Source organism: Elephantulus edwardii, unplaced genomic scaffold, assembly GCF_000299155.1.
Source record: "Elephantulus edwardii isolate Elephantulus edwardi_28Jun2011 unplaced genomic scaffold, EleEdw1.0 scaffold00168, whole genome shotgun sequence".
Classification (NCBI taxonomy): domain Eukaryota; kingdom Metazoa; phylum Chordata; class Mammalia; order Macroscelidea; family Macroscelididae; genus Elephantulus; species Elephantulus edwardii.
In genome coordinates this window covers 5,078,005-5,104,354 of record NW_006399918.1, presented here as the reverse complement: position 1 = coordinate 5,104,354, position 26,350 = coordinate 5,078,005, and the positions used below count along the sequence as shown (strand labels likewise).

The window sequence follows — 26,350 nt, the reverse complement described above, 5'->3', positions numbered from 1 at the left end:
TCAGTAGTATGTCTCCTTCTCCACCCAACCTGTTAGAAAGATTAGGGGTGGGGGAGGGGTGCAGCATGAGCTTCAAATGAGACAAGAGATAAATGCCCTAGAGGTAGCTGAAGCGAGGGGTAACAAGAAGCTTGGTGCAGGGGCTGAGGGAAGGAGCTCGAGGAAGGTGAAAAGAGAGGACAAAGGTGCTCAAGGGTCTGAGGCCATAGGTCAGAGGAAAGACGGGCAGGCTTGCATTCAGAGGAGACCCACAGTGGAGGGGGAAAATGTCAGTGTCACAGTGGCTGGTCAAGTAACAAGAGTCTGAAGGGACAGCTACTTGTCTACTTTAGTCCATTGTTGTGCTGAATTTGGACATGGGGTTGGCAGCTCTTCTGACTTTTCAGATTGTTGTCGTTATGTGTTGTCAAGTCAGAACTGACCCATAGCTGGCCCTCCAGCAGGTTTTCAGAGGTTGTAAATCACATGGAAGGGTATTTCCCCAACTTTCTCCCCTTAGAGGAGCTGGTGGGTTTGAACTGCCTGCCTTTAGGTTGGCAGTGTAACCCCTTACCCACTAGGTGATGAGAGCTCCCTTAGATTTTCAAGACTTGTCAGGAATTTAGCTTTTATGTGATTTACTCCCAAGCTATACGTGCTGGGACAATTGGGCCAGCAGATGGGAAGAACCCACTAAAAATATTGGGAGTCAAACCAAATATTACCCATGGATCGTATTTGGTTTGCAGACCATCTCTTTTCAACCTTTCATAAGTGATGAAGAAAAAAGAAGAAAAAAAAACTTAAGGAAAAACAAACAAATAAACACCGGGACTCTGGAGACTGGGGCTCTGGGCCTAGTTCTGCTACTTACTTGCCTTATGACCCACTTTTCTTTATTTGTAGATGTCGGGGTTGGATTAGATGTTCTCAAAGGACCTTTCTAGTTCTGATGTTCTACGATTCATAGATGACGGAGGTTGAGTGTTTTGGGGGGAGGTCTATTGTGAGTTAGGGGGCTTAGAGTTGGAGCTGAAGAGGTCAGGAAGGACAGGCTCCATGACTCAGGACTTCTAGGACTTTGAATTCCAGGATTTTAAAGCGACAAGGAACAGGAGCCGGGATCGTAGCGGGACTGGTGTGTGGGTGTGAAGCTCCGGAGGAGGCAGCTGGCAGAGGGGGCTGAGCTTTGCTGGGGGCCAGGGTGGCTATGAAAATGCTTACCACCAGGATATCGTCGCAGGATGAGCTTCCGGACCTCATCATAGATGAAGATGAGGAGACTGTAGGGGAAGGCGCAGAACCACCAAGTGACCCTGAAAGACACCGGGAAGAAGAGTGTCATCTGAGAATGACATGGTAGACGAATCACGAAGGACTTGAGCAAACAGACCAGAACATGGGTCCAACAAAGGGGCTCCCACTCTCTTTGTGCTACTCGCTCGGGTCCCTTTCTAGATAGACACTCACTTGAGCGGGTACATGCGGAGGGCCACTCCCATGCCAGGGCAGTAAGACAGGAAGGCAGCCAGCGCTGTCTCCTCCAGGAGCCCAAAGATCAGGATCTTGTTCCTGGGAAGGCAGGGAAAGAAAGGGGTAGCATTTGAGGGAGTCTCTGGGTGGTGCAAATAGGTAAGTGTCTCAAATTTACTCTGAGACATTTTAAGAAAGGCCTGGTGATCTGCTTCCCAAAATATGAGCTCCTGAAACTCCATGGAGCCGAGTCCTGCTGTGACATGCATGGTGTCGTCCTGAGTCCAAATGGACATGATGGCACCTGGTGTTAGCACTTGTGGGCTGACTGAGCACCATCCAGGGAGAGCACTGGTGGTGGAAGAGAATGAGAAGTTCCATGTTCTCTTCAAATGTCATTTTCTCAAGGGGATATAAAGATTTATTTACTTTTTCTGCTTTCTGTTGACCAATTTTTCCTCCCAATTATTGTCTAAATCCCATGTATTCATTCATTAGGTAACTTGCTTCTGATCTGATTCATGCACCTGCCACCAGCCAAAGGCTTGGCTTCATGCCATTTATACTCTTGCTCTTACTCAAGGCACGTGAGCTGCCCAAGTGCATCTGCCTGTGTGCCTTCACTGCAGGGCCCATGCATGCCTTCCCCTTCCCCAGTGTCTCCTATCGTCCTCAGCAGTTGTTCTTTGCATGTATACAATAAAGATGAAGATGTTCATGAACTACTTCATGTGGGGGGAAACTCTATATAGTATGACCTGAAATACAGGTGCACTGCGCAACCAGTGTGCTTGTTAAAGGCAAGGTGTGAAGCTTTGCATGTTGTCAGGAGATGTCAGTCCTTGGGAAAAGACACGATGCTGGGAAATATAGAGGATCGTCACAAAAGAGGAAGACTTAACAAGATGGGTCGGCAGAGTGACTGCAACCATGGGCTTGAGCAGGGCAGAGGTCATGAGGATGGTGCAGGGTGGTCCACGTTTCTTATCTGTTATTCACAGTGTTGCTATGAGTTCTAGTTGATTCAGTGACATCTAACAACATATCAGAATTGCTAGCATAGGGCTTTAGGGAAAATGATAGGAGATAAAGTACGAAAAGTACTTGACCATGGAAAGGGCCCAGTCACTTTCCAAAAAGCATTCCTACATACTGTATCTCTCTGTAATTTTGTATATGCTGTATTACCAAAGGCATTTCTAGGTCCTGTATCTATTTCTTTGTTACTTAACTAAGGGGTCCCCAAACTTTTCACTCAGTAAAAGCTGCTGTTATTTTTCATCTATCAAGGCCGTGTTTAAAAATAAGCAATGAACTATATCTTCTCATTTAAAGTTAACCTGAAACACATGTAATTTCCAAATAGAGCTGTGTACTAGCAAGCACTCATCTGCTACTTGATAGATTTCCTTTGTGTTTATCGCAGAGTCATGACATTTTAGAATGCCATGGAGCCTTCTCATAGGCAAAGGCTTCATTTTCACAAAGCTTTTTGAAATAATGCAAACAGTATCTCTCAGGACCCCAGGGGGTGGGCCCGAGGGGCTCCAAGGTGTTTTCTGGCTGGCGAGGAGTGTGTCTGAGGGTCTCCTCTCTGCACCCAGATGGCTGCATTTAGTCACTTTGTATGCTCCCAGTCCTCTGTGGCTCTTGTGATGCACAGTAAGCCCCAGACCCCAGAAATGCACTCAGCTTCTTTCAGCCCTTTGCTCTATATTTGCTTCTAACAGAATTTTCTGCATCAGTATTTTTAACTTACTGGAACCTTCTTCATTATACTTTTCTCTAATCAAACAGATTTTCACTTTCCTCTCCCTGGAAACTTGAATGTTATTATTAACTTCATTAGGATTTTGGCTGCTTCTTCTTCCTTTGCTACATAAGTAAGACATGACTTAAAATTCACTGGGGGGGCCTTTGGTTTATGGTAGAAGAAAACAAAGAGAACATTTTAGAACTCAACTCCCTTTCCTGGTGTCAAAACCACTCCCACTGCCAGCGGATTGACCCTGACTCACAGAGATCCCGCCAAACTGTCCCATAGGGCTTCTAAGGCTGTAGACCTTGACAGGAAGGAGACTGTCTCATCCTTTCCTGAGGAGGGTCCCCATAACTGACCCTCCAGTGGGTTATCAGTGGCTATAAATTATATGGGGGGAGCTCACCCATCCTTCTCCCATGGAGCAGCTGGTGGATTTGAATCACATGCCTTTGGACTGGCAGCACAGTTCCTTGGCACTAAGCCAACACAGCTTCCTAAAAGTATCTCGTAGGTTGAAATTATCAACCTTTAGGTTAGCAGCCACCACAGGCCAAGTGCTATGCAGTGGAGTTGTCTACTGAATGTGGGAGAGCCCAGCACATCCTGGATTTAGGACCAGGCAGTGGGTGGGAGGAGGTGGCACAAGTGTGAATATTAGAGAAAGAGAAATTAAAAAAAAACCAACAGTATAGAAAAGATGAAAAGGAAGGAGGATGGAAGGGACCGTAGGACAGTCCACTTTAGAAGCAAAATCAAAACATAAGAACCACTCTTATGTTTGGTGAAGTATATGGCTACACTTCGTGCTCATCTGTGGTCCATTTCCTACTCAGCTGTGGAGATGATGTGTTGTTTGCTGTGGTTGCAGGAGCCCCTAATTCACGATGACCTCATGCACAACAGAACAGCACTGCCCTATTCTGCTCCGTCCCCAAGATTAGCCGCCACTCACATCACTGTAACCCACATGCGGCTGATATTTGGCAGTAAGTTACCCACCAGGCCTTTCTTGTCAGTCTTTTCTGTCAAGAAGCTTCAGCGGAACCTTTCAGGTCATTCATCACTCACATATTGGTGGTGACTGTGTATAAAGTGCACTGGCCGGGAATCAAACCCGGATCTCCCACTTGGAGGGCAAGAATTCTACCAACGAGCCACGGATGCTCCGATGCGTATAGGTGGAGATGTGATTGGGTAATTAAAATCTAACGCCTTGTGCAGGCGGATCTAGGCTCACAGGGTTGAGAGGGCCCCTATTGGCTTTACGGATCAGTGAGTGTGCCCAGGGTGCTCGGCCTGGGAGGATGAGTGCCCACTGGGGCTGGGGAGCTCACTTCATGCCCTGCTGGAAGACTGAGTTGCGGCGGGTCTTGCAGATGATGAGGTCAGCCCACTGCACAACCACGATGCTGGCAAAGAAGGCCGTGTGGCACGTGAACTCCACCACCTTCCGCTGCTCGTAGGTCTGGGGTGGGCAGGTTGAGAGGAGAGAAGAGCGTTAGGGGAAAAGGCGGCACGAGAGAGGAACACACCCCAACAAGAGTTGTTTAAACCCTGGGCACTCATTCCACATCCAGTCCATTTGGGCATTCCTGCCCACTCCTGCCTGGTGCGTAGCCCCCTCCCTCACTCTGAACCTGTGTGCCTGCATGCACCAGGCCCCACTCACCCACTCCTGTCCATAACTGTCCTCCAGGTCATTCCTGGACCGGTCATCCCAATCCAGCCGGATTCCCAGCAGCCGTGACGGCAGGAAACCATTCTCAGCCAGGATCACGAAGTAGGTGAAGAAGCCACCCAGAGCCTGGATCATCCCTGCGGGTAATGGGCATCAGACAGGGGCTGGATTAGAGAAGGAAGCAGGAAGCGCCAGCCTCCTCGGACCAGACAGGAAACTCTCTGACTCCTGCAGAGCTAGCTCCATTCTGGAAATTTGCTCGAGGTTTCTCCTTCAGAAGTTTTGGAAAAGATCCTCTTGGAAACTCCCCCCAAGCTCAGTGTTTGGCCTCACCGATCTGTCCGTAGGCCATGCTGATGAGCCTCTCATTCACCAGCTTGTCTGTCTGTGGGTTTCTGGGCTGTCGCTTCATGATGTCACTTTCAGCTGCCTCATAGGCCAGGGAGATGGCAGGGACCTGTATTGGGGCAGAGTAAGGAGACAAGGTAGAGGGCATTGAAGGGATATGGGAGATGGCAAGAGGGAAAAAACAGCAGTGAAGGTTCTTGGACACAACAAACGTGTCGCCATCCAAGCCTTGCAGTTCACTCAGGCTGGTCAGCTGCTCCCAGTGCAGCTCTCCTCCTGCCTGGTGCCCATGTCTACCCTCTTCACCCATGGGGCTGCCCAGCCATCCTCCCTCAGTGGCTGCCTCACCATGTCTGTGCCCAGGTCGATGCAGAGGATGGTCACGGTGCCCAGAGGGAGCGGGATGTTGGCGATGATGAAGAGCAGGAAGGGCGTGATCTCAGGGATGTTGCTGGTCAGGGTGTAGGCGATGGATTTCTTCAGGTTGTCAAAGATCAGGCGGCCTGTGGGGAGGTCCTGAGGGTATCAGAGGGATTAGAGGGACCTTCCCCCACCCCTAATAGTGGAGTGTGGCTGCCTAGTTTCCTGAGAGAAGACAACTATTATGTTTGAGGGAAGCTGGTGGCCCAGTGGCAAGAAGCTGAGCTGCAATCCTGAAGGCATGTGGTTCGAGGCCACCAGGCACTCCGAGGGAGAAGGATGGGCGATCTCCTCCTGTGCAATTAACTGCCTCTGGAAACCTGCCAGATGGTCAACTGTAAAGTAAAGCGGGCTTTAGTTCTGGTGGCCTAGTGATAAGGAGTCGTGCTGCCAACCCAAAGACATATGGTTCAAATCCACTAACTTCTCCGAGTGGGAAAGATGAGTAATTCCCTCCTATGTGATTTACTGCCCCTGAAAACCAGCTGGGGGGTCAGCTATGAGTCAGTTCCGCCTTGACAGTACCTAACAGGAACCAAGAAAACTTTGGAGTCCCTGGGTAGTGCAAATGGTTAATGAGGACAGCGGCTAACCAAAAGGACAATAGTTCAAGTCTATCTAGAGGCAGGCTTTGTTCGCAATAGTAAAGAGCTATAAACAACCAAAATGCCAGTTAACAAATGAATGGATAGAGCAGCTCTGGTATATTCACACAGTGGAATACTATACAGCACTGAAAAAACAAGGAACTCATGAAATATTAAGGTAAGTGGATGACCCTAGAAGACATTATGCTGAGTGAAATATCTCAATCACAAATGGACAAATATTGCATAGGGCCACTATTGTAAAACAGGACTGACATCAGGGTTGAGGGAAGACCGAGAAGGGGAGGAATGATGTATATTGCATTGCAACAGATGAGGGAGAGAACTGTTTAAAAGGGATATATGATTGGGTATTATTGTCATGTTAGGCTGCACAGTGCAGTGGACTTGAGGGGAGGGCTTGCACAGCAATGAAAGAGTTTTTCTTTTACTCATCAAGGAGAAGAGTGAATTGTGGGGGAGGGGGTAGGCAGGGAAAAAAGTGCAACAAGGAATGACTGGAAACCTTAAGTCTCTGTAAACTTTCATTAAAATTAATTTTTTTTAAAAAAGCCTTGATTATCTGCTTTAGAAAAATGAGCCATTGGAGACTCTACGGTGCATGGCTTTACTCTGACACAGCGTTTGAGTTGGAATCAACACAATGGCAACCTTTTTTAGGGGGCAAAGCTGTGGACACCTGGAATGCTTGACCCTTTGGTTGGGGTAAAATAGACAAGGGAAGCAGTTGTGCTGGCCTTCAGGCATTCTGGATGCCGTCCTGCCTTGTAGCTTCCTCACCCACCCTCCTCCACGCCCGTGACGATGGAGGCAAAGTTGTCATCCAACAGGATCATGTCTGCTGCCTGCTTAGACACGTCGGAGCCAGAGATGCCCATGGCGATGCCAATGTCGGCCTTCTTCAGCGCGGGGGAGTCGTTCACCCCGTCACCGGTCACTGCCACGATGGCGCCCTTAGGAGAAGACACAGCCAGAGCTTGAGGAGAAGGCTCCCCACGCCCCAGCGCCTTGCCCATGTTCATTCTCCACCCTGCTTCTCCTCCCGAGTCCCTGCCCTTCACTCTGCTCACCCATGGCACACCCCAGTTCTCTATAGCCCCCTCTCGCTCACCTGCCTCTGACATCCCTCCACGATGATGAGCTTCTGCTGAGGGGAGGTCCTGGCAAACACGATCTCTGTGTGGTTCTTGAGGATCTCATCGAGCTGCTCGGATGTCATGTCCTTCAGATCAGAGCCGTGCACCACGCACGCCTTGGCTTCTCTGGGAAATGACCGGGATTTGGACTCCTTGTTTCATGGGTCAGTCCTGCCCCCTCTCCTCATCACCTTGGCATCTTCATCTCCCTGCTGATGAAGTTCCCTATTGCCTCATTCCTCATTCACCATCCACCCTAATTCTCAGTGATCTGCTTTCTCTCTCTCTCTCATTATTATTTTTTGTGCATGTACCATCAAATCAGATCTGACTGGTACAGGAGGAAACTGTCCCTCTTTCTCTGGCAGAGCATCTGGTGGATTTGAACCATGTACCTCTGGGATTGCAGTACAGCTTCTTGCCACTAGGCCACCAGAGCTCCCCTCTTTCTCTTTTTTTTTTAGGTTATTGTTGTTGTCGTGTACTGCAGAGTGGGAACTGACCCATAGTGGAGGAGATTGCCCATCCTCCCGTGGAACAGCTGGTGGCCTCAAACTGCGTGCCTTCGGGATTGCAGAGCAGCTTCTTGCCACCAGGCCGCCAGAGCTCCCTTTTCTTCAATCCTCATTCCCCACCACCCACCTCACTTCTCAGGGACCTATTGTTCTCTCTCTCTCTCCTTTTTGAGGTAGTAACACTAAATCTTCACCATGTGGCATCATCATATTCACAAGTACGTATCTTGCTTCTATAGCACTCCTGCAATGTAGTTGTTATCATAATCTAGTTGAAACAAAAAATCCAGAGGCTCAGATATAAGTAAAATCAAACAAGGTCACCACACAACTACATTCTTGGAACAAATTCAGGACTTGGAGACCAGCAAGTGAGGGGCTAGAAATAAGGCTTGTGAACTTCTCAGGGACGGTCTCCAAAGTAGTCTGTGGAGGAGGAGGGTTGACAAGGGGGCAGGGGACTCCAGCAAAGGTCTCACCTGGGGTTGACTTGACTCACAGGGATGTTGAGTCTGGCCGCAATGTCCTCCACAGTCTCGTTGCCCTCGGATATAATGCCCACACCTTTGGCAATGGCTTTGGCTGTGATAGGATGATCCCCAGTCACCATGATCACCTAAGGGGAAAACCATACTGTTCGTGCTTGTGTAAGTGCATGTGTGTGCTCTTGAGGGTGTGTGCATATGGGAGTGGGCAGGAAGACAATGACAAATCATGTTTAGGAAACTAGAGAGTTTCCTTACATGGAGAAAATCAGCCTTAACAGAATAGTGACAGTGCTTCGGGAGCGATTTGAAGACTCCAGGTGTTTGGATTTCATGAAACACTAAGCCATCAGAAATGGAAGGATCCTAATAACTCCCTCTTGTGATAGGTGAAAACAGGGTTTAAAGAAGGTCTGTGATTTGCTCCAAGTCACTGGGGCTCAGAATGAAGGCTGCTGGTCTCCTTAGCATTTGGTGTATTTTCTGTGGGAGTCTCACAGGGCAGAGTAGGGATCAGATGGAGACAGCCCACTGCGGCCTCCCACTCACCTTGCTCATCGGCCTGTGACATCCCTCCATGATGTTGGAAGAAGGTAATGCTTTTCACCTTAACTCTAACACATTGTTCTTTGCTACTGGTGCAGGATGGATGGGATTGGGATGGGGAGGAGAGTTGGCATCTGAGAGACTATTATGAGCACATGCAATCAAAACAGAGTAGTATAACCTTTGCATATATGGGTTTGTGGCACAAAGCTGACCTTTCAGGCCCCCTGGCCTCTCTCTCATCCCTAGCACTCCACTTAAACCAGCTCTCTGAAAGTCACATGGGCCTCTCAACTGAAAACCAGGCCTGCTTGCCCTCCTTATGATCCCGCTTGACTGCTCTGCAGCATTTGATATTAATAAGCGCCCCTCGTTGAAGCTCTCCCCGCCTTTGGCTTCCATGCGCTCTTTTGTTCTGGGTTCTCCATCCCCTTCTGCATCCTCTTTCCCAGCCTTCTCAAGGTAGCAGCTTAGTAAGAGGGAGAAAACCCCTGGCTTTGGGGTCAGATGTGAGTTTAAACACTGACCTACTGCTTCCCAGATATAGGATCTTCGATGAGCCTCTGAGTCTCAGCACAACGGAAAAATGATTCCTGTTTTTCCAAGTTGTCATGAAGATTAAAAGCAATGAAGATTAGATGGTAGCTCAGTAAACTTTAGCTGTGTCTCTCACCCTCCTCCTGCTTCATTGGTTCCCCTTTCTCCACTTGCTCCCAAACAGCATGTGACCCAGGTTTAATTCTCATCCCTTCTCTTGCCCTGTGCTCTCTTCCTTGGAAATATGGTAAACTATCCCCTTAAGTCTTTAATTTGCACTCACATGCAAATAATATTCACTGAACTCCAGTCTTGACTCCCTTTTCTTTTTCTTCCTTGCAAACCTATTCCAGCTTTCCCGTGGTGCCTTCAATCTGAAGGTCAACAGTGAACTCATCATCTCCTCTCCCAACACTCCCACCACCACGCCTCCTCATCTACTCCCTACCTCAGATACTAACCTCTCTATTCACTCTGCCACTTTGTCTCATATCTCTTCCTCGCCTCCCATATACAGTTCTGCTCACTAAGTTCTCAAAACATTTCTCAGATAACAACTCCTCTCTACTCTTTTTGCTGCTGCCTTCACTCAGGTCATCCTTCTTTGCCTGGACTATTGCAATGGACCCTTCTCCTATCTCTCTGACTTCAGTTCTTTTTCAAATCCTGTTGCTACTCCATGTATGTAGCCTCCTGGAAACAAAAATCTGCCTGGGAACACCTGTGATTCTCTGGGGACGGTAGAACAAAACTCAAGTTGGCATGAAAGCAAAGTCCTTCCAAGTGGCCCTGACCCAACATTCCAATCTCAATCCCCAGGGCTCCTTTGCCACCTCTCCCCCAACCAATACACACGTACCCAGCCACGCCAGGGTTCACATTGTTCCCTCATCTTGATATACCTCCCTCTCCCTCCCCACTTTACAAAGTTTTCTCCAACCTTCAAGGCCCAGATCAGATATCATACTCCTACTAAAACTCTGTCCAGTTCCCGGGGACAGAATTAACTGCTCTCTGCTCTGAGCCCCACAGCGGTGTCCTGCACGTGGCTCTGTGATCACACTAGTCACAGTGAGAAGCAGCTGGTGGAGCAGTAAGTACTTGGGGCTTCTCACTCGAGCTGACCAGGTTTCACATTCTCAATTCACTTCTTACTGGTAGTTTTATTTGGGGAAAGTTTCCCACTCTTTCTGAATCTCAGAGTATTTTACCTTCTCAAAAGAGCTGTTACAGGATCCAAAAGCCATGCCACCATATATACAAAGCACCAAGTTACCTGGTGTGGTGGTTAAGACAGACTAGATTACTTGGCTTCAGATTTTACCTCTCCTTACTGTGTAACCTAAGGTATGTTGTTTTGTGCCTCAGTTTCTCTCTAAAAAAAAAAAGATAAATACTAATGCTTATGGCATTAGAATGGTTGTGAAAGATTAAACAAGAGCATACAGGTTTAATTCTCAGAATAGTGTCCTGTTCATACGAAAGCTCCAAAGACATTGTTGTTGCTGTGTGCTGTCGAGTCAGAATCAACCCAGGGCTGTCCCTTCGGCAGGTTTTCAGGGACAGTAAGGCACTGGAAGGGGATTGTCCTTCTTTCTCCTGAGGAGCAGCTGGTGGATTCACACCATGTGCCTTCAGGATTGCAGCGCGGCTTCCTACAGCCAGGCCACCTGAACGCCTCAAAAGACATTAGCTCATAGTAGGTGCTCAAAGGTTGTCACTGTTACAATTTCACTGTGATTAATTGTAAAGGCATCGATTTCCCTTTTGAAATCGCAAGCTCTGGAGGTCACTGTGCTTACTCTCTGTCTCCAAATACTACGTGGCCTTCGATAGGCTGCTGCTGTTGTGTGCTGTCAAGTCGGAACGGACTCACAGCTGACCCTCCAGTGGATATTCAGAGGCTCTAAGTCTCACAGGAGGAGAATTGCCCATCTTTCTTTCAAGGAGCTGCTGCTGGTGGATTGAAACTACCCGGCTTTGGGTTGGCAGCGCAGCTCCTTACCCACTAGGCTACCAGAAGCTCCCTTTCAGTAGACTCGCTGATTTAATAATAAGTGAAATAACTGAAAACAGAAGAGCGAGTGATGCCACCAGGGGAAATTGAAGAAAGTCTTATTTTTAAAATGGAAAACTAGGGAAGGGGGGAATTCTAAAGCAGAACTTTTGCTGCTTATTTCTTTGTTGAGCTCCATCACTCTGCTCAGCACCTGGCACACTGTTAGTTGGTAAACAAGAAATATTTTGGGATGAAGAATAACCATAGTGCAGAGGGGAAAGTGGTCAGGGAGAAGCAATTGCTGGGAGGCAGGAGAAGCCAGGAGAGGCGTGCCTGAGTGGGATGGGGACTGAAGCCAGCCAGCCTGCTGGGCTGTAGAGGGAGTCCGTGAGGGCACTCCTGAGCCTTCTAATCCTACCCAAATGGCAAGACAGAGTGGGCAGCAGTTGGCAAGCATAGTCGCGTGTAGTTCTCTCAGATAGGCATGCCAGCTCGTTCTTGAAATCCGAATGTAGGGCTCAGACACAGATGGACAATTAGCCGTGCCAGGGAGGGACAGGATGGGCATTGGAAACTGGTCATCGTGAACATGAGGGCTGGGTGCTCCAGGCATAAGTTCAACCCCCACCCCCACCCCCACCCCCCATAGATGGAGTTTTGCATCTTAGTCAGAAGGAAGGAAGCCACCAGTGGCCTGTGTCTCCTCAGGGCAGCTGCCCCTGCAGGTGGTTGGTCTTTGGCATGAAGGAGAGTGGGAGGGAGGGACCCTGTACCTTGATCCCTGCACTCCGGCACTTGCCCACTGCATCTGGCACTGCGGCCCGGGGAGGGTCAATCATAGACATGAGGCCCACAAAGCAGAGCTTCTCCGTGGGGAAGTTCAGCTCATCTGTGTCGAATTTGAAGCCTCGAGGAAACTTTCCAGAGGGCAGATTCAGATGACAGAACCCTGGTAGGAGGCAGGGGGAAGGGGTGAAGGAAGAGCAGCGGCTGCTTGGGTGCTCCCAGAATCTCTCAACCTGTGGATGAGCTACTGAGTCATAAGAGCCCCATCCTCAGCCCTGCTCCCCTGATTCTGGCCACTCACCCAGCACACGCTCCCCAAGTCCTCCCAGTTCCATGTAGGCATTTTGAAAGGCGTCTTGCATCTCCTTATCCAGTGGGATCTCCTTGCCCTGCACCAGGATCGAGGAGCACCGGTCCAGGATGCGCTCTGGGGCCCCTTTCATCACCAGGACGTGGCTCTGGGGACTGTCTTCTCGTTCATGGATGGACAGCTGGAGAGAGGACGAACTGTTACAGAGGTGCCGTATTTGTTCAGTAGCCCCACTGCCCCACATAGGGCCTGATAGAGAGCAGTGTCTGATAAGAAAGTCCCCCCTAATAACATAACACTGGTCTATCAAAGATACCAACCCAGAGAGAATCTCCATGTGTGGAGGGCTATCTGAACCTTGGAGTCCCAACTCGTGTAACCTGAAAGGCCTCTTTCCTGAGAACCTTCATTTATTCTACAAGAATTTGCTAAGATCAGTTAAGAAGCAGGCCCTGGGCTCAGGGTTAGAGGACTCACAGGTGTCCATCCCTAATGTACTTGCCCTTATCTCTCTTTACCTTTCTGGCTTACACAGAAAGTGGTTGAGACCACATTCTTAGTATTTCACGAATACCTAAAGGCTGAAAGAGACCATAAGAAAATGACAGACGTATGGTTCAGCTGACTGCATTGGGAGGATTGAATGGTTAAAATTGAGAGCTGTGGAGGGTTGATGAGTGATAGGTTTTAGTAAGGAATGGAGGTTGGTTTGGAAGTTAGGTGGATAAGAGGCAATCGGACCTGTAGTCATAGGTGGCCCTGAGGGTGAGGCAAGGGCCCTTACAAGTTCCCGCTTCTATCACTAATTCCTCCTTGTCCTTGCCTAGCTCCCCTTTCCTGCCCATCCCTTCTCCTGTCTTGGTGTTCCAGCCAGACCTGGTACTTGTTGGTAGAGTTGAAAGGAATCTCCGCCACCTTGGGGTTCCTCTCCCTCATCTTCCTCACTGAGCCACAGGACAGCTCGATGCACTTGAGTAGAGCTGACTCAGAGGCGTCGCCAGCAGTGTCTCTCTGTCGAAAGAGAGCCCAGTGTTACAGCAGGGCAGAGGATGGATGGAGGACCAGGCAGGTCCTGCAGTCTCTGACGCAGCCGCAGCGTGCAACAGGGGGAGCTGGGCAGGCATTGGAGGCACCCTAGAGACACAGCTGTTGCGTGTTCTGGCTTCTACCTTTGATACAGAGATGTTCTCCTGACCAGCCTTGAAGACGGCACGATTGCAGAGACCAGCGATCCGAGACAGGGCTGTCCATGTGGGCGATCGCTTGTCAAAAGTGGCCCCTGTGAGGAAGAAGCAGGATATTATTGCGTCCTCTTCGGAGCGCTTATTTCATCTCTACTCAGCCTGCCATCTCAGGGCCTTCACACATAGCTCTACCGTGGTTCTTTCTAGGGTTCTACGCAAATATCTTCAGTTCTCCATGAGACATTTTCCCCTTACTATATACCATGAGGGAGCGTTGGTGGCACGTGTGCAATATATTTATCTGACTGTTAACCAAACAGCTGGCTGATAACCAAACAGCTTGCCTCCAGAAACTCTATGAACATGGAGAAATGATGAAAGTTATACAAGTGTTCAGGTCTTTCGTTCAGAGGATCACTATGAGTCATCTTCTCCTGCCGAGATTCACAGCCTCAGAAACACAACAGAGGGTCACCATGAGTTGGGTCTGACTCACCAGCAGTGGGTTGGCTTTGGTTCCTACACCCGTGAGAAGTCCTGGTAGTACAGTGGTGAGGCAATTGAGTGATAACCAAAATGTTAGTGATTTGGACCCACCAGGGGTAAAAGATAGGGCAATCTGCTGCTATAAAGATTTACAGCCCTGGAAATCTTACTGTTTGGAACTCAGTGGTTCTATTCTGTTTTATATGCTCAACTAGGAACCAGAATTGATGCGGTGGCAATGAGTGTGAGTTTGGGATGTACTCATGATCTCAATTTAACAGGTCTTTAGTTAAACTATAACATACTATGACAGATTTGGAAGCAGGAGTGGCATCCACTTCCTAAATAACATGCCTCCGGAAACTCTATGAACTTTGATAAATGTTGATAGTTGTAGAGGGGCTTCAGGCCTTTTGTTCAGAGGGTTGCTATGAGTTGTGCTTGACTAGAAGGCAAGCAACAACAACAACAACAACCGTGTTAAACTATTGAGCCCCCTCCAACCCCTTGTACTCCAGCATGGAGCAATCAATCACCAGACTGGTCCTCTGTGGTGTCAGCTTCATGGATCTGGTTGTCAAACCACATGTGGGCAACGGTCATGCGGTTCTGGGTGAGGGTGCCCGTCTTGTCAGAGCAGATGGTGGAGGTGGAGCCCAGTGTCTCCACGGCCTCCAGGTTCTTCACCAGGCAGTTCTTCCTTGCCATGCGCTTGGCTGTCAGGGTCAGACACACCTGAGAGAGACAGAGAGGGAGAGAGGAGACAAAGGTGAAGCTCATGACCTGAACCAGACCGTGAGCTCTGCCTCTCCTCCCAGGATTCTATTCCACAAATATGAGTGGGTGGGAGCTAGCTGTGACCCATGAATACGCTCCATTTTAGACATGTCAAAGTGAAATTGCATGTATATAGTAAAGTGAAAATTTCCAGTGGGGAGTTGACGTTACTTGGCGAGTACTCTAGAGAAGCAGAGTAGAGCATGGGGATGTGGGAGTCACACAGCAGGGGCGCTGGAGGCTGTGGGAGGAGATGAGTTCACACCAGGAGGTGTGAGGAGAAAGGCAGAAAGCTGAGGCAAGAGCAACAGTGTGGGGGAGAAGGAGGAGATGCTCTAGGAGACAGAGGAGGGTGGTGAAATGTCACAGATGCCGGCAAAGAAGAGGGTTCTAGGAGGGTGGACAACAGTATTGATTTCAATAGCGGCACTAAAGATGGGATTACAGAAAGGCCACTGGATTTGCTGGTTAGTCATAGGTGACCTTTGAGAGAGGCTTTATGGGAAGGTTGGCAGGGATGAGTGCCCCACTGCAGAGAGATGGGTCCATGGGTGGTGAGAAGAGGACACTATGAAAATAGGGAGCTCTAAGGGAGTTCACAGGGAACTGCATGGTTAATGGAAAGGGGACGCCTCTCTGGGAACCAGACTCCACCAGCAGCTCCGCAGGAGAAAGACGGGCAACCTCCTCCTGTGACATGTACAGCCACCCAAAAGCCTGCTGGAGGGTCAGCTATGTGCTGGTTCTGACTGGCTGGTAAGGAGTGGGTTTGTTACAAAGATTATAGGCTCCAGAAATTGAGCCCAACTTGAAATTTGCACATGTGAAATCAGCTATGAGTAAAGAATCTTCTATGTGAGCTTAGGAGTTAGAAGGAAAAACTTGGTGGGAAACAAGAAGCAACTATGCCTAGGTCGTGTTTAGGAGAGGGTCGCCAGCCTGCTGGACACACCAGCCTGCTCACTCACAGTGACGGTGGCCAGCAGGCCCTCAGGCACGTTGGCCACAATGATGCCGATGAGGAAGATGACGGCTTCCAGCCAGCTGTAGCCCAGGATGAGGGAGAGCACAAAGAAGGAGACTCCCAGGAACACGGCCACGCCTGTGATGAGCTGAATGAAGTGTTCGATCTCCATGGCGATTGGCGTCCGCCCAACCTCCAGGCCTGAGGCCAGAGTGGCTATGCGACCCATCACCGTCCGGTCACCTGTGGCGATCACAATGCCCCTGGCCGTGCCTGCAACACAGAAGGGGGACACCAGGCTGAGGACCTTGAGCTCCCAGAGACTGACGTCCCCTTATGCTTCTCAAGCAAGGAAAACCATCAGAGTCAATGGGCCGTGGATACAGATCTCGAACGTCACGTTCAGTAGACTGAACCTCACTTGGGCGTATACTCCCTGGATAGAGATTTTACCAATCCATGGTCCAATATAACAAATATTATTTTTCTCTTCTACATGATCCAGAGAAGAAGGTTTGCAAATAATCCTAAGTTCAGTCAAGAGATTGAATAAGAAAAGTAAAACTATTGCCTGTGCCTTCAGTGTCATAAATCTTATGCTTACTGTGACCCACAAGTATATTGTGAACACAAAATACACCACTCATTATGGATATTCCAGACAGTCCTAATATTTCCTTTCTCAACATTAAGCATGAATATAAAGAAGAAGCTAAGCAATTATTTATCCTGCAGTAAACATTACAGGAAGAAAATTGAAGTCAGCTGAACGTAGGTTTGAATCCTTGTTTGAATTTATACCTACAGGCTGTTTTAGTAGTGAGATGAGATAGTAGTATAATATACCTCGACCAGTGCTTTGTATATAGTGGGTACTAAACTAATGTTAGTTCTGCCAACTTTCCCTCCTCTCAGTTTTCAAAGCCCATTTCAGTGTTAAGGATTGAGGATATTCTACGAAGCAGTTGTGAGAAATACAGAGTAAATTTTAGAATCCCAGTACATTAAAAATTTAGGAAATTTAATGTGTGGTGATTTTCCAACTTGCTGAAGGGGGAAATAGCCCAAAGCAGCACAGGATGCAGAAATGAGTAAAGGGAGGGAAAGGTGTGTCGAACAGTCCTTGCTCCCAACTCTGTGTTTTCTTACTCGTCGGAACTTGCTCCAATCCAGCTCACTGACATGACCACAGATCACGGGTTCAGCTGAGCTTGGGCTCTAGTCATGAGTAATGACAGCTCTGAGGGCTCTCGGCCTTTATTCACCCATGACAGGGCTGGGACTCACTGGACAGCCTGGGTGTGAAGGATAGTTCCTTCTGGTGCAGCATAAGACTAGATACAGCCTAGAGGAGGGTCAAGTGTCCACCTGGCCTGAGAGCCCTTTTGACTCCCCGCTCCCTAGCCCCAGGTCACAGCGAGGGTTGAGGAAGGAAGTCACCAGCTCCAGAACTAGGAAGAATGGAGGCCATGGGTCAGACCAAGAGACTCCCAGGAGTCAGGGTTGGCTTGGGGCAACTGTGTGTATGTGTAGGGGCTGGCAGTTGGCCCTATACCTTTAGCTTCATATCCACATAGTCATGGGGTGGACAGAGGTGGAGTTTGGCCTGTGGGGAAATAACTTTTCCACAGAGTTGTTTCCCTCCCTCCTGCCCCATCAGTGGAGGTATTATTCGTGTGTGTGTGTGTGTGTGTGTGTGTGTGTGTGTGTGTTGGCTGTTTCTGTAATATTCAAGAGTCTCTAATACCTGAATTATCTCACCTATAGTAGGATGTTGCTGAATAAAAACTACCCAAGTCCTCACTCCTAACTGGAGAATCAGGACACAGATTCCCCCCTTAGTTGATGCTAGGATGAGGTATTCTGCTAGGAGGCCAACTTCTCACCTTCAACACAGTTGGTGGAGAAGAAACAGATATTCCGCGTCTCCAGGGGGTTCTCATGGGTAAACTCAGGGGAGCGGGTCTGGGGTTCTGACTCGCCTGTGAGTGATGAGTTATCCACCTGTGGAGGAAGAGATGTGTTGTCCTCAGACTGGCAGACACACTCGTGCCCACAGCTGTCTCCTGACTCCAGCAGCACTTTCAAGCTCCATGACACGAGGGACAAAATTACACTCACTCTCATCACATATTTATAGCATTACTCAGGTATTTGCCCTGTTTTGAAATGCTGGCTCCTACTGACTCCTTATGTGACCTTGAGCTAGTTACTTAACCAACAGTAAGCAATCTGTAAAATGGGGTGGGGGCAGGGGGCTGTGGCATAAGCAATTGTGTTGCACAACTATAGTGGGCACCACTAATATTGTTGTTTATGAAAATAGCACCTTATAGAGCTGTCCAATGTTACCTCTAGAGTTGCAGCAATGAGCTCAAGTGTGTCAGGGGTGATGAGGATGGCACAGAGGGTCGCTATGAGCTGTACTCAACTAAATGGCACCTAACAACAACAACAATAACAAAGAGTTGTCCAGTGCACAAATTATATGCACAAATCATGTGCAATAGCCTTGTATGAATTAAATTAAACAGCCTATGTACATGTATATAATCTGACTCAATATACAATGGCTATAAAGTGGGTATCAAAGAAATAACCCAGGCACAAAGAATTAATAAGATGTAAGCAGATACGTGGAGATAATGCATCATATGCTGAGGGAAGCTTCAGCCAAGGGATTAAGAGGGAGACACTGACTTAGGACCTGGATTTCTCCAATGTTAAGCCCCTGATTGGGCCTCTCTCAGTTCAATCCAGCCAGCTTCTTAGAACAAACCGGTGGCTCTACATGGCCTCCTCACCTTGCATCCGTGAGAAGAGATGATTCGAAGGTCAGCAGGGACTCGGTCGCCACCCTTCACTTCCACAAGGTCTCCCACCACCACTTCCTCTGCGTTGATCTGCATCTTCTCTCCCTCCCGCACCACGAGGGCTTGCTGTAGGGAGGCCACAGAAATCTCATTACATGCTCATTTTCATTCCAACTTCCTCTCTTGTTGGTCTTCCTTATCACCTATCACTCCAGTCAAGAGAAAAAGAGAAACTCTGCTCTCTTAGCAGCAATAGGTCCTGGTGTGGGAAGCAGGAGGGCCTTTTCTGCTTTGTGCCTCCACCTCAGAGCTTGGGGATTGAGAAGGCATGAATTAGACTCTCCCAGAAACCATACGCCACCACCCTGTCACTCACCTGAGGCACCATGTTCTTGAAAGAATCCATGATCTTGGAGCTCTTGGCCTCCTGATAGTAGGAGAAGCAGCCAGTGACGATGACCACAGCTGCCAAGACTACACCCAGATAGAGCTGGTGAAGAGAAGGTGGTTAAGGGGCCCGATCTGCTTTCAATCCAGAGGGGCAGCTGCCACCAGGATGAACATTCATTGCCATCTTGCTGAGAACTCAGATTATTGTGTGTGACTGAAGGAGAAAATGGTAAAGTCTTTCCCTCCACCCTCTCTTCAGTGTTTCAGACTTCAGTCTCCTAAGGCAGGAGCAAGAGAAGAAACCTTAGGAAGTTCCCAAGGGTAAGCACTTCTCTATGGGGTGCAGGATGAAGGCTGGAGACAAGTACATTTGACTGGGAGGGTAAAAGTGACAGGCAGTCTCATTGATTGTATATGTGTGTTGGTACTTTATAGAGATGTACAGAACCTTAACCCTTTTAGCCTAAAGTGTAAGAACTATGAGGTTGAGATAAGGGAACTTTGCCCCATGCTCTTCTACCCCCGCATACACTGGACCGGTTGCTAAAGGCTGGAGGACAGGGCCATGGGCTGGTCCAGGATCAGTGTGGGCCTTACATTGTCATTGGATGGTTCATCCTCCATGGCAGCCTGGATGCCATAGGCCAGGAAGCAAAGGATTGCCCCAATCCACAGCAGGATAGAGAAGCCTCCAAAAAGCTGGCGACAGAACTTGACCCATTCGGGGGTTGTGGGTGGTGGGGTGAGGGCATTGGGTCCATCCCGAGCCAAGATGTCCTGAGCCCGCTGGTTGGTGAGGCCCTGTGAGAGACAAGGAGAGGTGTGAGGGTCCATTCTGGGACCAAGCCAGCCTTCCCCAGTGTTCAGAGCTCCAATGGGGGGAGGAAGTTCAGGGGGGAGAAGGAGAAGGAGACATTCAGAAGCAGCTATCCAGAGAAGGTGCCATTTGTGATGGTTTAGAAGACTTGAGAGTTGGGGAGGATTTGGACTGTGGCTCTAACTTTTACAATTGAATTCCACTATGTATTGGTTAGAATCACAGCATCCCCTCCAGCAACCCTGGAAAGTCCTCAGTTAGTTGCTCTTTCATTCCTTCCTTCATAGTACCACTTCACCCAAGATTCAGGAGGGTCTACATTACCAAAGACGACAACTACCTGCTACCTCCTGCAAAAAAATCTCACCTGACCCTACTCCTGCAGCACCAGACTGGCTCAGGTGCCCCTCTCTGATACTCCTTTGTGGTTCCAGAGCTGCCCTCACCATGGAAATCTGTTTGTTTCTTCTTACTAATAGTCTCTGAGCTCCTTGAAGGCAGAGATTATGTCTTATTTGATTTTGTGTCCATTCATTTATTCACTTAATAAAAATGTACTGGACACCTGCCGTGTACCAGGCACTGAATCTTAACTCTGGAGGATCAGAAATGGATATAAAATCAACACTCTTGACCCTTGATGACTTACATTCTAGTGAAGTGACACACCATCAACAAATGTCCAAATACCAGCTAATGCCAGCTAATGAAAAGTGTTATTATGGGAAATAAAGTAATCTAAAGAGTTGGTGGCTTGACGTTTCTGGAAGAGCAGTCGGGGAAAGCAGTAGAGAGGTAGTTAAAGACTAACCCACCCAGCTGCTGTTTAGTCAAGTCTTGGTGACCCTGTCTGTGCTAGAGTAGAACTGTGTACAGAGTTTCCAATGGCTGATTATTCTGACATAGATCACCACAGTGTTCTTCTGAGAAACGTCTATATGAACTTGAACTTCTCATCTTTGGTTAACAGCTGACAGTTTGGATCACCCAGAGGCTACCTCACAGTTCCACACTGTGAAAGGCTGTGTGCCGCTGTCCTGCCTCTCTTTGGGGCCAGGATTCTAAGGAGTTCTGAGCTCTGGAGAAAACAATGGACTAGAAAGCAGGGAAGCAGGGGATCAGCCACCAACAAACCATGCTCCAGTGGGAAAGTCATTTGTCTCGGTGCCTCAGTTTTTCCCGTTTATAAAGGGGGCTGTTGAAGTTTTAAGCATCCTTTTATTCTGACATGCATGTTCTCATCTTTTTGGCATCCTGTAGTCCAAGTCCCTCAAAATCTCTCAACTCACCTTGGACAGGTCCACTTGGTACTTGCGGCCCAGCTCATCCAGGGACAGCTTGTGGTCATCCTGGGGATGGGAGGTAGAGTTACTTGGGGAAAGAGGCTGGGTGTGTAGGTCTAATGCATGAAAGGGCAGTAGGAGGTAAGAGGGAAGGAGAGGTGCTTGACATGGGGCAGACACAGGCTTCACTGAGTCCTACCATGGAGCTCCCCCTGAGCAATAGTGTCACTCACCATGGCCACCTCCTTCTTCAGCTCATCCAGCTCCTTCTCCTTCTGTTTCTTTTTGCCACCCCCATTTTCCGCGGTGGTGGCAGCAGGCGAGTACTCACGGCCAGCCTGTGGGAGGAAGGGGAGCCAAAAATTCAGCTAGACCCAAGGCAGTGTGGTTGAAGCCCACTGGACAGTCAGGGAGCTCAGGCATTGGGAGTGAGGTCAACTTATTCAAAGGCAGCAAGGGCCCCAGGCTTTTAATTTGCAAACCATTTGCAGAATATTTGAACCCCAGAGCTCCCTGCAAAGGGGCAGGTAAGGCTAGAATCAGGATTTGGGACAATAACTCTCAGAATATTTAGCATTTGAGCTTAGGCTAAGATTCTGTGTGTTGAAAAGGTCAACTTGTTGCTTAATATGAAACAAAACACATAAAAGCTTTGGAAACTACCATTCTAGGCAATGTAAGAGAATGCTAGAATGGAGTGGAAATAATATGTAGGAAGGTCTTCCCCAACCCTGTGGTTACTTAGAGAGACAAGGAGACAGGAATTTGAGAAGTAGGAGTGTTTGGGGAGCCAGGGCTTAGGGCAGAGAAACATCCAGAGGAGAGGCAGGAGCAATGGAGTGCAGAGTGGCAGAAAGGGCCCCGAGTAGGGCCAGCGGTCTGTGAAAAGTCAGTATCTGCAGAAGAGTATATTTTGAAAATGGAAAGTCCAGCCTGCTGCAGGCCTGCCCACTATGATGCAAGAGGTAGGTCACAGGACTCATGGCCCTACAGCGTAATTGGGTAAGAAGGGAACTTCATTAAGCAAAAGTACTATTTAAAAATTGACTCTCATAATAAACCTGGAACTAAAGCCTTAGTGCAGACTTTCCAGGGGTTTTCTGTGAAGATAAGTTGGGGACATAAGGGTGGGACCATCAGAGTACCCCCTGCCTCTCATAACCACAAGGATGGCATTTGGAGGGACTTCCAGCTTCACACAAAGGGGGGGTCCACAGCTCCTCTTCAGCTAATTTGAATGCCATTCTTCTATTTCTAGAGTGGTGATGCTTGAAAACACTCTCATTTTTGTTTTTCAGTTTCTGGGTCTTTTTTGATGAGGATTTAAAAAGCAGCTTCATGACCTGTTGCCGAGTTGGCTCTGACTTGTGGCCACCAGGTATGTTACAGAGTAGCACTGCCCAGAGGGTTTTCTTGGTCGCAGGCTTCACAGAAGCAGGTTTCCAGGCCTTTCTTCTGTAACGTCATTGATAGGTTCAATTCACCAACTTTTCCATTAGTTGTTGTTGTTAAGCACCTTTGAGTCAGAACTGACTCATAGCTGAGCCTCTCATGGGTTTTTAGGGTTAGTTAACTGCAAAGGAGGAGAACGTCTATCTTCTTTCTACAGAGTGACTGTTGGTTTTGAACCCTGTACCTTTGGGATGGCAGCACAACTTCTTACCACTAAGCCATCAGAGCTCTCTTGTCCATTATAGTGGCGCTGAATCATTTGTGCCACGTAGGGACCTTTGGAGCATCGTGGGTCTCCATTTTTGCTTCCTCTTCAGGGTCTGTGATCTTGTCACTGCAGACAGTAGGTCAGGTTGGAAACTTTTTCCTTTCAGTGGCAGGTAGTCTTGAGGTGATGGGACAGGAGGGATCTGGGAATGCTAGAGAGGGTCATGACGAGTGTCCCAGCAAGATGCTTTCTTCAGTCATTCTTCTCTCACCATCCTTTCTCTTCCTCTCTTCCCTCACAAAGGCGCTGCTCAGTGTTTGCCCAGGACTCTTGGGACTGTGCCAAGTCTATAGGAACAGACTTTTCCATTCTTTGGTGTACTCCCTCTCCAGCTTCAATTCAGTGGATACCTGGTAGTTTACCACTGAGGTATTTTATTCTTTTGTATTTCTTTTTCTTATTCTTTTTTTTTTTTAACATTCATCCCAGGCTCAGGGACATTTCAGGAACATGGCATCTACCTTGACCATAAAAGGTTGACTATCTTGAGAGGTAGAAGTTTGGCCAAAGAGAGCAGAATGAGAGGGTGGTGAGGTGGGAGGCAGACACAATTGTCCTTTGATGTCCCAATGACCTCAAAGAACATGAGGTTTTGGAGGCAGTGCTGCTCAGAAGGCAAGGGTTTTTTTTTTCAGCAAAGTGGTCAGTAAACCTCGCGCTTAGCCTCCTAAAAACCAAGAATCACCTTTGAAGCAGCCCAAGAGAAAGAATGCATAAGGCGAAATGGGTTCATTACACTGAGTAGGTTGAAATGTGTTGGCTTTGCAAACTCTTCTTGGTAGATGGGACTGAGAAAAGGGTGAAAAGCAGGAAGTGGCCCAAGGGCAGAAATGATCAGGCAGGAAAGCTTCAATCTGGCCCTTGAGGAGCTCCGGAAAGGAGCAGGGCCTGGCCACACATGGAGAGTGGAGGAAAGGGCTGTACCTGAGGGCCAAGGAGCAGAGCCCAGGGGAGTGTCCGTACATTCAGGTGTGAAATAAAGTTCAGGAAAACTAGGGTCAACTGCATGTGCTTTAATAACTTGCTAGCCGTGAGCATTTGGAACACTGGACTGTGGCTAAGCCAAAATTTCCCCTGTTGTCCCCGCTTTTCATGCCCCCACCCTGCTTTCCATCAGACTCTGAGCTGGGGACACACTGCCCCTGCCCCTCGTCCTGTTCTGGCAAGGAGCTCAGGTTTTGCAGCCAGGAGCCTGCAGAGAGCTCCGGGCAGTGGCTGCCCAGGCTAAAAAGAAAGAGAGGAAGCAAAGACCCCCCCCCATTCCTCTGCTCCTCCCTCCTCTGGCCCACTAGCCCCCCTCTCCTGGTCTTGAATGCTGGAGGAGAACAGAGAGTTCTTTCTGAGAAAGCCAGAGGCTGGGACAGAGTAGGGGCAGTGGGAAAGCAGCCAGCCCTCCCCCACCTCAGGCACCCCCCTAGCAGCTGGAGAGTCTGGGCTCTCCCCACCAGAATGGGCCCTTCCCCCATCTCCCACGCTGCCCTCTGCAGCCACGGAGTGATGGGATAACAGCTATGCCTCGCTCTGGAGTGGAGCTGCAGGGAAGAATGAAAGGAGGTGGAATGAACACAACAGTGAGAGGGTGGCTAGGGGCTGCTGTTGCTCCTCTAAATACTCCTTTTCACTGAGCCCCTCAGACCAGAGAACCAGATCCACTACGTCTTGCTACTATTTCACCGATAGCTACTCCAGTATAGTAGAGGGATTTCAGGGATTCTGGGGGAGAAAGATAGTCTGTAGGCTGCCAGGGAGGCATCTCCCCTGGAGATGTCAAGGTCAAACAGCCTCCCAGGCAGGACCTCCTGAGCTCAGTCCACTGTGTCCTAAATTGGAGTCAGTGGAGGGTTGGCCTGGTTCACCATCCCTGGCATCGCTCTCAGAGGTTCTGCATCTCAGCTGGGAATTCCTTCTGCCTGAGGGAGCAAGAGATGCCAAGGTGGAGCTGAAGGTCTCAAGGCAGCCCTTTTCCCCTCATGGCTGTGACTGCTTTACTACACCTCACATCCCCAGTCCTGTGCAGGGATTTCCACCTCACACAGTCTTAAAGCCTTGCCTGAAGCTGTCTATAACCTTTGCAAATTTGCCTGCTCCTGCGTGCCCATGAATATCTGTATAAATTCCAGGTTATGGAGGACACAAGGGTAGTGGGGACATACACAGACACACACATACACAGTGCACACACACAGAGTTTCTATTTATAACCCCTACCCAAGCTCAGGAACCCTGGTGTCCAGGCTCAGAGTTTTCCCAGCTGCTAAACTCAGTGCAATAACATGTCCTCGCCTGACCCCCTCAGGTCCAGAGACGCCCCCACATCTCCCCATAGACACCCCTTTTCCTTAGAACTCTCTTCTGGCTCACCAAGTTCTTTCCCTCTGTGCCCTCTTCTGCCAACATCCCACATAAGGAAAGCAGTCAGGCCAAGTATGTAAAGGGAACGGGTCACTTTTCTCCATATGGGAATTTCATTTCCAAGAATTCCAAGCCGGTTCCCAGCTCCACTTCCCTCCCCCTGCATGGCTGTTAATCTTCTTGTTGGCATCCCCAGGACTGCAGACTGCCATGGCCAGGGGAGGGTCTGGGAGGGGGGCAGTTCCCACCAGCCTCTGGGAAAGTCCTCAGAGCCCATGGCCTAGTGCCTGAGGACAATGCCACACGGGACATCCGGAGGGGCCCTGGGAGCACACCCCTCTTCCTCCCAGCTGTCCCTGGCACTCAGGGCCCCTGGAGCTGCTGTCCGGAACTGCTTGGTGACTCCAGGGCAGTATCCTCCACTGCCCTCCTCCAACCTCAAACTGAATCCTATCCGCCATGGTGGGCGCTCTCTGAGGAATGGATACTGTGTGTGGGGGGGGGGGGGAGTGAAGGTGAGAAGGGCTGGAAGCACCAAGTGTGCCTTCAGCTGAGGAGGTGAAGAGTGACTTGAGGAGATGCAGTGAGAGAGACCGGACTGGGGTGTTTAGAAATGCAGGGATCGGGTTCAAGGAGTCCTGGAGGTGGAGTCTATGGGCTGATGAGGGTTGCGGATGGTGGAGCGCACAGGGACCTGAGATCTGTGCGTACTTGCAGTGTGGAGATGCCGTCCAACTTTCAGCTCTCCCACCAGTCAGTGTATCTCCCCACCCTCCACACCTCTGTCCTTTCTTCCCAGGATACCTTACCTCCAGGGAGCCTCATCCCACCCCACCAGCTACCCTGCTTTTTGGGATACTCACCCCACGGCCCATTTTGGGGTAGAGTGGTTGAGGGGACCAAGGTGGGAGAAGTCACCGGGAGGTTCCCAGGCCCACACCAGCCCCGCCAGTCAGCACGGCCAGAGACCCTGGTAGACAGA

General features: G+C 49.2%; 1 protein-coding gene across 2 annotated transcripts; it reads right to left on the bottom strand.

Moving 5' to 3' along the window:
• ATP1A2 (ATPase, Na+/K+ transporting, alpha 2 polypeptide) lies at nt 1-26,350 on the bottom strand. Of its 2 annotated transcripts, XM_006895459.1 has the most exons (23): nt 26,232-26,350; nt 21,530-21,634; nt 21,303-21,362; nt 19,794-19,997; nt 19,183-19,296; nt 18,798-18,932; nt 17,880-17,997; nt 15,998-16,266; nt 14,789-14,987; nt 13,752-13,861; nt 13,459-13,593; nt 12,574-12,763; nt 12,260-12,435; nt 8,399-8,535; nt 7,380-7,530; nt 7,053-7,221; nt 5,589-5,743; nt 5,226-5,349; nt 4,884-5,029; nt 4,549-4,679; nt 1,450-1,551; nt 1,204-1,295; nt 1-29 (listed from the first exon to the last, which is right to left on the bottom strand). In XM_006895459.1, the coding sequence occupies exons 1-23, from the start codon at nt 26,241-26,243 to the stop codon at nt 1-3; spliced, it is 3,063 nt and encodes a 1,020-aa protein (XP_006895521.1). In that variant the 5' UTR covers nt 26,244-26,350. The 2 variants fall into 2 exon arrangements, with proteins under 2 accessions (XP_006895521.1, XP_006895522.1); XM_006895460.1 differs by lacking the exons at nt 19,794-19,997; nt 21,303-21,362 and having other exon boundaries at nt 19,183-19,271; nt 21,526-21,634; nt 26,232-26,243.